General features: G+C 40.9%; 1 protein-coding gene across 2 annotated transcripts in view; it reads left to right on the plus strand.

The window, feature by feature from the left end:
• Nucleotides 1–1649: 1649 nt before the first annotated feature.
• Nucleotides 1650–14569, plus strand: part of LOC308284037 (uncharacterized protein) — a 111195-nt gene continuing 98275 nt past the window's right edge. Inside the window, exons 1-2 of one of the 2 annotated variants that reach the window (XM_080724570.1) lie at nt 1650–1890; nt 12390–12511. In XM_080724570.1, coding sequence (XP_080580696.1) covers nt 1827–1890; nt 12390–12511 — 186 coding nt within the window. In that variant the 5' untranslated portion in view covers nt 1650–1826. The remainder of the gene's footprint in view (nt 1891–12389; nt 12512–14569) is intronic. The other variant, XM_080724569.1, reaches the window with a different exon arrangement.

The following is a 14569-nucleotide window of genomic DNA, read 5'->3' on the forward strand; positions in this document are numbered from 1 at the left end:
AATTTGGTCTGGTATGTGACTGCTAATTCATCCTTTCAAAGTATGATCTCCTGTCATCTCCTCATTTGTCTCGGAGTGTTTCTAATCTGAGATAATCCCGGTCAAATCCTTTGATTGTGAGTTTGGACCTGATCCATCTCAAAGAAGCCATTTAATGGGCTTCATGGCACTTGGTGTGGAGTCATTTATCTAGTGGAATGGATGTGGACGCTTGTTTTAATAAGTGCTCTTCGTGAATATGGCAGGCGACATACTCTTTAATTAGACAAAGTGAACAGCCACCCTGCACCTTCAGTACAGAAGGCCTACTTTTTATTTGGCTGGGGAATTCTGTAGGACGTCATGCTTTAAGAATAATAATCATCATCATAACAATAAGTATATATACGAGTTGGCAGAAAAGCAGGGAAATATACTGTAGAATGTAAACACAACCTGTGGGAAAAGTTCTGTTTTAAGAGATGAATAGATACATGAAAAATACAAAAATACAATTTCAGTAATTTTCCATTATGAAAATACGGCTTTCTTACTACAACCCATCTCACTTTGTTAAACACCCAGGTATTAGTGTAACTATCCACCTTTGTATAAAAGTGTCTATTTTTAGTTGCAAGCATTCATTCCATTGTCTAGTACATCTCTGAAGATGCTTTTTATTTCATTTATTTGTGTTGAGTTCATTGTTAGTCAAATAGGGCAATTCCCCCAACGTTTAAACAATAATGTGGTGACGAGTTGGGGGAGGCCGCCCTCCCCCAACTCGTCATATGCAATAAAATATGTAGTCACATCTGTTATTAAAGTGTTCTATATGATGACAGCTTTACATAGCGAACAGGATAAGGAAAGCAACCATGACACATAGCTGAGTGGGTTAATTAGAGAGCCCGCCTGGGGAGACGGATTGTCCCAGGTTCGATTCCAGGCCAGGCCAGCATCGTGTCGAAGTGTCCCTGAGCAAGACACTGAACCTCTAACTGCTCCCTGAGGAGCTGCCCCCGTATAGCGCCCACTGCTCCTCTTACTTAGGATGCGTTCAATGCAGATACCTCATTTCACAGGTATGGAAATATACAGTGACAAATATACCACGGAGGAGTGTGGACAACAACTTACTTTTTCCATGACACACTTTTCACTCATATTTTAGGTCAGCAAGAGAGAGAGTGTGTGTGTGGGGAAATTCTCAAATCTATCTGATTCATTTCCCATACACGAGTGATGTGGTTGAACACAGCGTTCTTCCTTCCCAGAAGTGACGCTTATCACTCCTCTTTCATTGTGTAATAATGTTTTTTTCTCCTCCTCTCCATTACAATATTGTCCTGGGTTGGTCTGCCTTCATTCAAAGCAAAACATTACAGTATGTCATCACCGTTTTGCCTGCTCATAACGAGTGCATCATAGCCTGTATGTTGAACCAGCCTTGACAGAAAGTGTGCACACACTGAAGGCTTTTCTTTTTTCTTTCTTATTTTTGGCTTGTTTGTCTTCCTGTCCTGACATGCTCCTGAGTACAGCTGAGCAGTGATTGGCCTTCTGCATTTTACAGCTTCCTGGAGAACGAGGAAGAGAGAAAAAACACCACAAAGATCAGCTGACACGACCAACAACCCACTGGCTGAAACTGAAAGCAGCACAAGATCTTCAAAACAAAACTTCTGCCCTGTCTCTTTCACTCCACTTGAAATGTCCACGGGATTCAATAACGCAAGAAAACTGAGGAATGTAAATACGAAGTACAGGAAACTGCTGCCATCTGGAACAGCTCAGGAGTCTATGGAAGAAGCCGTCTCTGACACAGGGAGAAAGAAAGAGAAATTATGGACAATTATGGATATGACTCTTCTGACGTCTCAAAAGAATCATGCAAAATTATGTTCACAGGTACGTTGTGTTACTTGTAATTCCATCAGGGAAATAGAATAGACGTTGCTTACTTGTAATCTGTTTGTGTATGTAAACATTGTAGTAGCCCCCCTCTCTGCTGTTTCTAAATCTGGCTACAGTACACAGACTACACACACACGCACATGCACACACACACTTGTGTATATTAGTATACTTGTGAGGACATCAAGACACTTTTGTCCGTTTTTAAACCCTAAACTCTATTACATGCCACAACTATTAATCAGGCATAACTCTAATCCTAACCCCTAAACGTACCCCCTAAATGCCAAATTCTACTATACTACTACCACCAGGGACGTGCAGAGAATGTTAGAGAGGCAGGGGCTGACATTTAAAGAGGGCCTTTTGGTGAAAATATCGAAAATAACAGACCTCCAAGCTCACAACGCGTTGCGCTGTGACGTGTTGTGAGCTTGGAGGTCAGCTATTTTCGATGCTTGATTTTTACACAGAGAGGGCAATTCTTTCAACATAAGATGCTGCATTCAAGTTCAGGAGAGTTAGGACAAGGTAATTCTCTTGAATGCTGCTTTCAGGTATGGCATGGAAAGAGGGCATCTGCATTTTTTCACCATATAGTAAATACTGCATTCATGGTCTGGCGAGGGCACTTTTTCACAGATGGATAAAAGGGCAGGGGCTCAAGCCCCCTTTGCTGTCTACAGTATGTGTGCACGTGCCTGACTACCGCTATACGTGTGGGGGACATTTGGCCCTCACACAGTATAATAACACGCACACACACACACACACACACACACACACACACACACACACACACACACACACACACACACACACACACACACACAGAATGACCCAATCATAAACTCCATCCTCACATTACTAGTCGAGGTCTGAACTACATCTGTCTTTTTTTTGCCGAGGGTTTGAATGTCAGTAAATCAGATGAGATCCGGAATGTGTGATAACGACATTGGCCACGATGTAATGGAAAACCAAAACTAATCAAATTTAAGGTCAGGGATTCTGTGAACTCATTCACTGATACACAATAATATGCACCTCCAGCTAGATGCGCTTATGGAGCCACGAGTGGTGGGAAAAAGTACTAAATGTCTTTACTTAAGTAAAAGTATCAATAATGCAATGTAGAAATACTGTGTTACAAGTAGAAGTCCATTTTTGAGCGGTGCTAACCGTTCCTACCGGTACGTCTGGCTTTGTGTTTACTGTACTGTATGTCCCTATGTCCATATGAGCACGAGACTAATGTCACAAGAGATTAACGCAGACCGTCATCACCACAGCTGATGTCATGGACAGAACAGCCCATACAAGGAGATATGCGCGTGTGTCATGTTTGATACCATTAAAAGTTAAAGTACTTATACTCACAGAATGTCGCATTTACAGTAACAAAAATATTTTGAAAATAGCCGATCTAAATTAAAGCTCACAATGCGTTGCAACGCATTGTGAGCTTGTAGAACTCCTATTTTCAAGTGGCCGAAATCTATATAGTGGCTGAATAAAAATATACAAAGTAACTAGTAACTAAAGTTTTATTATGATTGTAGTGGAGTAAAAGTACAATATTTTCCTTGCTGTAGAGGAGTAGGAAAAAAAATATTTTAAATTGGAAATACTCAAAAAATCCTCAAAATTTTACTTAAGTATTTTCCACCATTGTGAGCCACTGGCTGAACGTTGTGTTGGCCACGGTGGTGTGAGCGTACCGCCCCCCCCCACCAACATCCATCCAGCCCGTCCCCCACACTAGCCAGATGGCTGTCACACAGGCAATTCCTCTCCCAGACCATGCTGATTTCCCATCATTCTTTCCTTAATGAGGTCGTTAACAATGTAACGGACAATTAAATTATCCCAATCTGGCATTTTCCACCATTAATTTACTGTATAGAGTATTGTATAGTGTTTTCGGACTTGTCAACACATTATTTCAGTAACACGGCTCAGTTTAGCGACTACTATTGTCTCTGTGACACCCACAGATGGTCAGTAGTTCAGAAAATGCAGCCGAACCACTGGACAATTGTTTTTCAAGGGCATGCTATGCTACTGTATATCTGTTATATTACACATACTGTATCGTTGCTAGTGGGCAGAAACCCCTTACTATCTCCATATTTTAACTTGTTATGTTTCTTTCGTAAATGAACTAACTTCATCATACTACATTGTCATACAAAAGTAGCAAAAATAGCTGATCGGCTATTTTTCTTTTCCACTTGAATCCTGAAAAGTAACTGTTTTGGACATATTGTAGGCTACTTTTCCACCTGTCAGTGACAATATTTCACACACAGTACAGTGTACTGTAATGCTATGCAAAAGTGTGTTTAAAGCTAGCCCAGCCTGTAACTGTAGTGAATTGTGTTTTTAACCACTTAAACCCTTCCTTGACCGTGTGGTCCCCCAGGGGTCTGTCCTTGGCCCCCTCCTTTTCCCCTCTACCAAATCTCAATGGTCTCCTATATATATATTTATATATATTTTTTTTAAGATTTGTTTTGGGGCTTTTATGCCTTTATTGATAGGACAGTTGTAGACTGACAGGAAATGGGGAGAGAGACGGGGGAGTGACACGCGGCAAAGGTTGTCCGGATCGGGAATCGAACCGGCGACGCCGCCAGGCATCCATGCCTATTTGGCAATGCCTAAGTGGTATGAGCCTGGACCAGTAGGCCAGCGGGCGCCCCGGTCTCCTATATTTTCACCAAATGTTCGCCTATTATGACAAGCCCAGAATAGGGACGCTCAGGTTCATGTGGTTAATGACCTGCAAAATAACGAGCAAAACAAAAAAAAAGTATGATGGCAGAATGTGAAAGGTCCCTGAGACAATGTGAGTGCTTCGTTTTAGTAAATCAACACCCTGTGCAGGGGGGGACGGTGGAGGCCTGGTGCTGACATCCATCCACGGGATGTTCCGGTGTGTGGAGAGTGACTTCTGCCTGTTAGTGTAGCACTCACCTCTGTCCAAAATATTGTCCAACGTTGACACCCCTGACAGCTAATTATAGGAGCCACAGATCACGGAGACGACCCAGCTCTGCTGCGATTGACATGCCGCGTGTTTTTCACTGCATCTCTATGTTGTGTTGTTGTCTTCCTGCTTATTTTGGCGCCAGCAGTGCATCTGTATTTTAGTCCCCCTCCCCGAGTGCCTCGGGGCTTGCCATAATGATCGTAATAGCGATACAGAGTTCGAGGAGTGCAACGTTAAAAAGGAGCACTAGTGGGTATAATTGGTGAACTTGCCACATCGCAGTAACTTGAGAAATATTTTCAGACAGACAGTGGAGACAATGTCTGTCTGTTGACCAGACCAGAACAGACACAGAGTCAAATTCTGCACATATAACAGTCACTGCAGTCCATTACTTTCTGCAAATTAACTTCTTCTGAACAGAAAATGTAAATCTATGACGCCAATCATCGATGTTGTTACTATATCATATGAGTCAATTCGGGCAACGTTTCAGCGTGATCACAGCCCCACTGACTTCCATTATAAATAACATTTAAATAATTCTTAAAGTTGAAAACATATATGAAAAAGGGTAGCGAGCTATCATGGCCTACTGGAAGCATGCTTACAAAGTATGGCGCTCATCGGTCCAGCTGTTTGCGAGATTAGTTCTGGATAGGCAGACACACACACACACACACACACACACACACACACACACACACACACACACACACACACACACACACACACACACACACACACACACACGCACACACAAACACAAACAGGCCCTGTCATAGACGGCTAGCCTCTCGCATAGCCACGGCGTGATAATAAAAAACAACTAAAGCTGATCCATTGCCAGACATACGCAATGAGACAAAGCCCATCAGAGCATTTAAGCACACAGTAGGATTTGGAAAGTGTGAGTGTCTCACCTGAATGATTTCCATTAACACAGACTTTGTACATGCCCAGGTGGCTGGTGTCAGTAGCAGGGAGTGACGCTTCAGTTATGCTCCATGCCTCCATCGTACAGCGGTGTCACTCGCCGAAAATGGCAAATCTGCAAGCTCACAATGCACCGTCAAATCAGGCTTGAGTCTCAGCACCAGCCCGACGACACACATATTCATCTGAAAAAGCCTGATTACTAAAATGAGTGTCAGAGGAAGAATTGTTGCTGTAGTTCCCTCGTCTCACGTCTTGTCTCGGAGAATATTAATGCAACTTGAGATATATGCCTGGTCAGTAATAAAATCTGCTTACACAGATTCTGACGGGTTACATTAAAAGCCTACCCTTTGATTAAGGGATTTTTCATCTGAACACAGCTATCCACCTGAAGCGATCCTCGCCGAGAGGCCCCCAAAGAGACAGGAGCTTCTGAAGCAGCAGTTTATCCCCAATTCAGACAAGCACACTGATGACAGCCAGCCCTCACCGCTGTCTCCCTGTGTTTTTATGGATGAAACGAGCCAAGCTGGCTTCCAGCTACTGTCCAATATTTTGCTTCAAAGCCCCCTGTTTGGGGATCATCAGTGGAGAAGATGTGGGCTAAGGTTGCTACTAAATCAAAGGCACCGGTTGCAGCACAGAGAAGCATAAAAAGGAACCGTGAGGGGATCTTGTGACGAAACCAGGCCTAGGGCCTACACCAGCTGTCTGGCAACTGGTACGTGATGTATATTCCGCTACTCAGCTTTTATGTCCATTCCAGTAAGAATGAGGATGGATCAAATTACTGTACAGCATCATTTCAATGTTGGGTCTGAATCGGTTGGTGTGAACTGTGAAGGTACCAAGCAATCAGCCTGACCCATTACAGATTTTCCTTTTGTTTGTTTCCCATCCCGATTTTGGAGAGCCGTAGACCACCGATTACCTATGTTTTGACAGATATTTTTCTTTAAATGAATAAATAGTGCACCATTTATCTAAACTTTATAAGAGTTTCTATTGAGAAACTTTAAATAAACAAACAAATAAATCAAAAATAAACACACACTTTTTCGATTTTCTTTTAATCAAGTACAGTATATAGTGTATTAAACTACAATTTGAACACCTAACTTTAATTATCCAACGAACAAGTAAATATAAAATATGTACATGAAGTGAAATTTATTGAATGTAATAATTTAAGCCCTATTCAACATTTTCAAACAATAGCAGAAGCAATGCGTTGTGAGCTTGTACTGTAGATCTGTGAATTTGTGAATTTTTGAAAACCTTTAAAAAATATTGGCTTATAATGACACAGGGACAGCAGATTGAAAGTGGCTGCATACTGTAATTGTATATATCGATGTGTTAAAAAAGGGAGGGGGGAATAATATATCGACCAAAGCTACAGTATATCTCGGTCAGGCTCTAAGCAGTTGCTGTTGTTGCCCCTTTGCCCATTCTCTCCCCTTATCCTCTTGCCAATCGCTAGCTCATATCGGGCCAAGCTTCCAACACATTCCTCAGATCTGGGTTTGATGCATTTTCAAGTGCTGACACCTCCATGTTTTAATTGACTTACAGGTGCAAAGATCAGCTCATGGCTGCCAAAATACAGCGCCTGGCCAAAAAAGGCAAGAGATCTATGGGCTAATGTAAAGAAATGACTCAAAATGGTAATTTCACACAAAAGAGGATGTTTCATCTCGGAGAGACTGGAACAGAGCCATACATACTGTAGCTGTACAAATTGTAATGAATATGGTGGAGGGTGTATAATGCATCTTGAATATCCTTTTAATGGTTTGCTCTGGAAGGTAGCTGCCAAGATAAAATACTTATGAGAAACATGAGTTCATAGTAAATTAGAATGAGTGATTGGTGATGATTGTAGCAATCCAGAAGTGAAGAAACAACAATCTGTGTCTAGGGAGTTTTTCCACTATTGCTCACTTTGAGAGTTTCCTGGCTTTATTTCCTGAATCGACAAATCTGAGTTGTGTAATGTTATGTACTTTCCCTAAAAATGTTGACGTGAGTATAATAGCAGGGTAAATGCATTTTAATGTGTGGATCCAAATTAAAGCCCAACTGTATATTGATTTCACTGATATATCGGCCATAATTTAAGTTTTCTTTTGATGCTGTGTTGGCAGATACAGCATGCAGCCTGTGTACCAATTCTTAACCATTTCAGCCTGGCTTTCTATTTTGGGCATGTCATTAAGCAAAACATAAGCAGATCAATCATAGCAATCATTAGCAGTGATGTATTTTATAATTACTGGTTTAATTTTTCATTGAATAACTTGCATCGGCCAGGCTCCAGTTGAACATCAATGTGATTATTTGAGTGACTTCAAATGCAAACAGCCATTAATGTGGATTTGTTGCATTTTTTTTAAACTACTGAGCACTTGTGCTTTTGAAGGCCAGTACTGTATTTGAAAGAATATCTTTTAAGTGGATTGTACAGGTTTTCAATCAGATGGTATCAGCATTCATAGTGCATCAGCTGGTTATTGTGGTGGCCCCAGGCCCTCATTATAAGAGCATTGTTCAGCCACCTCTACAACAAAGACTAGAATGGTGCCTCAGCACAACTGATGTCCAAAACACACACACATACACAAAGTGTACACATAGCTGCTTTAGCTAATTGCAATGTTTAAGATCAATGGGTTGTCTAATCCACTTTTTTCTTTTGGGCATCTTTCTTTCACATGCGCTTAATGATGCACTACCATATATTTTCAAGGCTTTGCGAATTTTAGATGACATAAAACGTCAGGTTGTCGCCAACTCACCATTCTGTATTAATCAAAGCTATAAAACGATCTTAAAGAGCTTTCCAATTCAGAGAAAATAAAAAATGTATGAGTCTATTTAAGTATTCAGCACAAATCACCTTACAGTTATTGCCTGTTTTTTTATGAGATAGTATAGAATCATTCTCCGCTTATGATATCTCTGGGTAATTTACCCTTCAACACCTTCATGAGTGAGTGAGTGAGTGAGTGAGTGAGTGAGTGAGTGAGTGAGTGAGTGAGTGAGTGAGTGGGCACGTGGGCGCATGTTTGAGTGAGTGACTGAAGGACTGAATGACTGAGTGATTGAGTGACTGAGCACCTTAACCCTGAGACTGATTCTTAAAAATGTCTTCTGAAATTCTGAAAAACTATATAACAGTATACCAGTGGTTCTCAAACATTTCCATGTCAAAGACCCCCAAATTTGTATGTATTTGGCCGTGGGCTGCCATCTCAAAATATTTTGTTCCAGGGACCCCCAGAAGCAAGCATTTGTGTTAAAAATGTTCGCTTAAAAAAAATAGCAGTTCTACAATCTCGTAGCGCGCTATGAGCTTGTATATCTGTTCTGATTTTTGAACGGCCAAAGTATAAAATGATGGTTAAAGTGGTCACACAGATGTTTTCCCGGTTTTAATGGGTCAACAACGCTATGGACAACAACACACCCTGTCAGTTTGATGTGACACAATGACAAATTGACATAATGATAACTTCAGAGATTTACTCCCACTCCTCATTGTGTGCAGTAATCAAATAATTTGTCACTGTCAGGTAGAAACCTTGTACAGTATCTCCAAGTTTCAAATTTGTATGTTTTTATTTCTTTCGTAGCCCTACTTCATCATACAAAAGTGTCGCACCAAAGTAGTGAAAATAGTTGATCTACAAGCACACAACGCCGAGGCGGTGTGTGCTTGTAGATCGGCTATTTTCACTATTTTAAATCGCTTTTTAAAATAAGGTTTTGGATATACAAGGTTTCCACCCGACAACGACAAATTGCTCATGTTTATGTCTTAAGCCAGTACATGAAGAAATCTACCTAAACTATTAGCCGGCTTATGGCAATAAAGTAACACTTTTCAGAGATAAAAAGATGTTGCCACTGGAGAATCAGCATTTTTAAAGGGATTGGAAAGTGAAATCTTTCTTCCCTTCTATATCATTTGGGGTCTCATATGGATTAGTAAGTAGTGGAAAGAATAATTAGGAACTAGTTTCAGTACAGGATGTGGAGCAGGTGCGCTTCCTCTGATTGCTTCCATGGCTGTGGGTGCTCGGCTTCAAACAGCACAAAAGCTAATAGCATGCACAAGATTTAAAATGCAAGGCTTGACTCAGATATTCGCATATTCTTACAGTATATTAAGCTATTATTATGCTATTACACTATTCCCACTTTTTGTGGTTCTTTATACTTAGTTTCACTCCAGATTAGATACATTCATCTACATAGTTCTGGCTTTTCTGTTATTAGGGATACATTGGGCATTGCTATACAGAGAGATTGCTGATATCAGCAAACTCAACATCAACTAATGATCCATTCATGAAGCTCATGTCAGCAGTAGCCCTGCTCAGCGTTAGCCCTTTGGGATTGCATCCTAGTGATTCCCAAGACAGTTGAGCTTGCTGTGATGCTGGGGAGTGCTGTAGTGTGTGGCAAAATGTAGTCCTACAGCGGCCATGTTTATGGCCAACACAGGTGTTCTGATTGGAGTAGAACGTTAGTTCTATGCCAATCAAACAATTGAAACACCTGTGTTGGCCCTAAACATGGCCTTTGTAGGACTACATTTTGCTAGCCTTACATTAAGACTGTTCTACCGAGACTTCCACATTGAGGCGTTGGGACGACGGTCGGAGAGTCTTACCAACTTGTCGGACAGTCCGGCTGGATGGTTGGCAAAACGGTCTCTAGTGGCTCGACACATAAACAAATGCAAAATATAAGACACCGCAGTCATTCTCCCAACTGTTAATGACTACGGCGGTAACTTTGCACAATGTATTAGTGCGTTGCTTTTCCACGTTTGCCACAATATTGGTTGCAACAGTGCCTCTTGGTGGCTGGGAAGCATTATTGTGCACTCTTCCATCTACACATACATCATGTCCTTCTATGAGCGAATGGGGGAAGGGATGAACGTCACGTGATAAGTACGGCCATGTTTAACCAGCGTTGTGGAAAAGCAGTGACACTCCGACACACACTTGGTAAAAACTATTTTTATTGAAAACAACGGACTAATACATTGTGCAAGGTTACCACTGTAGTCATTAACAGTTGGGAGAATGACTACGGTGTCTTATATTTTGCATTTGTGCATGTGTCAAGCCACTAGAGACCGTTTTGCCGACCATCCAGCCGGACCTTTTGACACACACTATAGGTTCACTCGAAGCAGTGTTGTTTTGACAAGCACATTTTGGTTTAGTTTTAGCCCTAATCTTTTGAATAAAATGTCATTTAGTTTTAGTCATATTTTAGTCGTCTGAAATGTTTTAGTTTTAGTCTAGTTTTAGTCTACTAAATATCACAAGATTTTAGTTTACTAAATCTACAGTTGATTCTGTCAACAATTTTTTTTTGTCAGACCTTGTTGGTGATTTTACACCTGGTTGCATGAAAATAGATGATCTACAAGCTCACAACGCATCTCAACACAAAGCGTTGTGAGCTTGTAGATCTGCTATTTTCAGAGGACACCCGATCGCAACCAAACATAAAACAAGTTTTATGTTCTTAGTTTAGTTCTACTGGATCTCTTCTCCACCAGTCCCTCCCTAACATTTTAGTCTAGTTTTTGTTTGTTGATGAAATTGTCAATATATTTAGTCTTAGTTTTATTTAAATATATTTGCGTTGGAATTGCTCGCATGCTTTGTGATTAGTCTTAGCTGGCTAATAGACTGTTTACACACCAGATATATTGACAGGTAAACACAGCTTAAGTAATGTGGGTAATGTTCATTAAAGTGATGAGCAGGGACAGTATAATTTGGTTAATGCAGGCACACAGAAACACCCTATTAGAAACATACCCACAACTATGTTATTAATTACTTTAAGCTGCATTTACTCACCACTGTGAAACATTTTCATTTGAAATTTTAACTTTTGTTAGAACCTGGTTAAGTACAGTATTACATTCTAATAGTCTGTTCAATATTAAGATTGGAGTTCAACAGGTCTGGCTCCATTTTACTTCACTACAAGATTTCATTTACTTTTTTATTTTTCTCAGTTCACTATATTATAAATGTTACTTTTATATACCGGTATATCTTTTTATTATTATCATAAAAATCTTAGTGATTTGCCAATTCTTTGGGGGGCCTCTTGTAATATCCTCACAGACTCTTCAACACTAGTCGGTTACAAAATGCTCCATGTTCCATGTTATTACATTTACAGTTATTTCTTTTTCAGATCATTCAACTCTTTGTTGATGATGCTGATAGTTCTCAAGAGTGATACTAAGAAGATTCATATCTTAAATGTATTCGCCATACCTTTCAGCTGTACTGTACATGGGGTCAGTGTGCAAAGATCCCATAACACATCATAGTGATTTTCTCATTTGTGTGTGCTCCTAAAACCCTGTCGACTGAGAATTTTAATTAGCAATGTTTTCACCAACAATGCAGCTCAGGTTGATCGGAGTGTTCCCGTGACTTTTCCCTTGATGGAATGGAAAATTAATTGAGCCAATTTTGGAATCTCATAAGTCGTGTTGTGTTTTCTCCTACAGAGCTGTCAGAATGCTTCATTTGCAAAGATGTTCAGCTTCTGGACAGTGACCCCCTGAGGAACTTCTGTGACTGTAAAACTCTGCTTGCCCATCATGTGTGTCTGTCCAAATGGATCCAGCGGGTAAGAAGTTCTACTTCCGTGTTCAAGCAATAGCTTAAAGGTGATACACCATGCATTTAAAAAGTATTTATGTCATATTGTTTATGTCCCAAAAACGTTTTTCAAAAGGTTTGAGGCTAAATTACCACTCCTGAATAGAGAGCCTCTCATTTTTGAATGGCTCTCAGAGCATTTTCAGCTGCAGTACCACCTTTGGCCTGAACTTATGACGTCACAAACGGCAGCAAATCTGGACAGCCTGTTTTGAGAACCCGTGGGATGCTTTTAACCTCCACCTTCCCAAAACCAGAGAAAGACACAACGGTCTGAAATGGGACTTTGTGAGCATAGAAGGTGCTAGTGGGACCCCAAAAAAAGGTTTTAAAATAGGAAAAGTGAATTTTCATTGTGTATCACCTTTAACACGCAGGGAAATGAGGTGCCGAATCCATTTAAGCGGACTCTAGCGGACTATAGCGGACTATAGTGGACTATAGCGGACTATAGCGGGCAGAATCCACACTTCTCACTCTCCCCTGCTGTTCTACAATGTTATGTCCCTTTAATTTGCTGTGTGTGCAACAGGTCTCTTCATATAACTTTCAAAAACAGGGGATTTCTGGTGGTGGTGAACTCTTCAATATATTACAGAATTTATTGAAACAATGAACTGTGCCATCCAGTTCTAACAGGTTAAATGTCACATACAGTAGAAACATGCAGCAAATATACAATAAAATAAATGCTTCTTAGAGGAGGCCTTAAAGGAGTAGTTCACTCCCCAAAATGACTTTTTCTCTATTGATTACTCACCCCATGCATGGAGACTTGAATTCATGGATATGTTTTAGTTTTTGTCACATTCCTAAGCCAATAAAGCCCCTAAGCCAATAAAGGCCCCATTGATTCCGATAGGGGACCCAAAGACACTTTGGGTCCCCAACCGGAATCACTGGGGGTAAATTTATTATAATCAAATTATTGCCTTAGGAATGCGACAAAAACTAAAAAATATCCATGAATTCAATTCTCAATGGGGTGAGTAGTTGATTATAAAAAAGGCATTTTGGGTGTGAACTACTCCTTTAAGAAGTGTTTTCCAAAGCCAGTGAAGAAGCTCTTAGCGCAGTGCTCTTAAGAACCTTCTTGAAACGGTTTCTTATGAAATATCTACTTAGGCTAAGAAGCATTTTGGGAAACCCTTGGGAAACCCGTTTGCTTCTTATGAAGGCTATTTAGAAGTACTTAGTGTTAAAAACTTCCTAAACAGCTTTGGGAAATGTCTGTTCATTTGACACCAGTATAACTGCGTTCATTCCTGTTAATTTGTCTACTCAAAATCATCCGCACAATTCATATCCCGTGTGAACAAAGTTGTATGCCATGCTGCACTGTTGGTCTTCTGTGAGTATAGTCAGTCATTTTGTGTGCTGTTTGAGGACACTTGTTCTAGTGGCTTCACTCCTGTGAGCCTTGGGTCTGTTTGAATATTCCACAAGTGGTAGACAACGTGCTACAGGAGACCTTTCATCTGCACTACCCAGCTGTCACAGTGAAGAGCCACTTCCATTAAGTGTGTCTCCCTGCTACCCAATTACACACACACACACACACACACACACACACACACACACACACACACACACACACACATACATACACACACACACACACACACACACACACACACACGCACACAAGCACACAAGCACACACACAGACTCTCTCTCTCTCTCTCTCTCTCTCACACACACTCTCTCTCTCACACACACTCTCTCTCTCTCTCTCTCTTAGCAGTGGAGGGAGTCTCTGGGTGTGTGTGTGTGTGTGTGTGTGTGTGTGTGTGTGTGTGTGTGTGTGTGTGTGTGTGTGTGTGTGTGTGTGTGTGTGCGTGTGTCTGTGTGTGTGTGTGCACGTGGCTGCGCGCCCTTTTTAGAGTACTTGGGTTAGGCAACCCCCTTTCCCCTTTTTACGGAACAGAAATCTACAATTGACCTGTCACTTTTGCTCTGATGGCCATCTCCAGAAAGCGGGTCATGCACGTATGTCTAAAGTGCCTCTTAACCGCATTTTATGAAG

The sequence above is a fragment of the Nannobrachium achirus genome, assembly GCF_963921795.1.
Source record: "Nannobrachium achirus genome assembly, chromosome: 1".
Lineage (NCBI taxonomy): Eukaryota > Metazoa > Chordata > Actinopteri > Myctophiformes > Myctophidae > Nannobrachium > Nannobrachium achirus.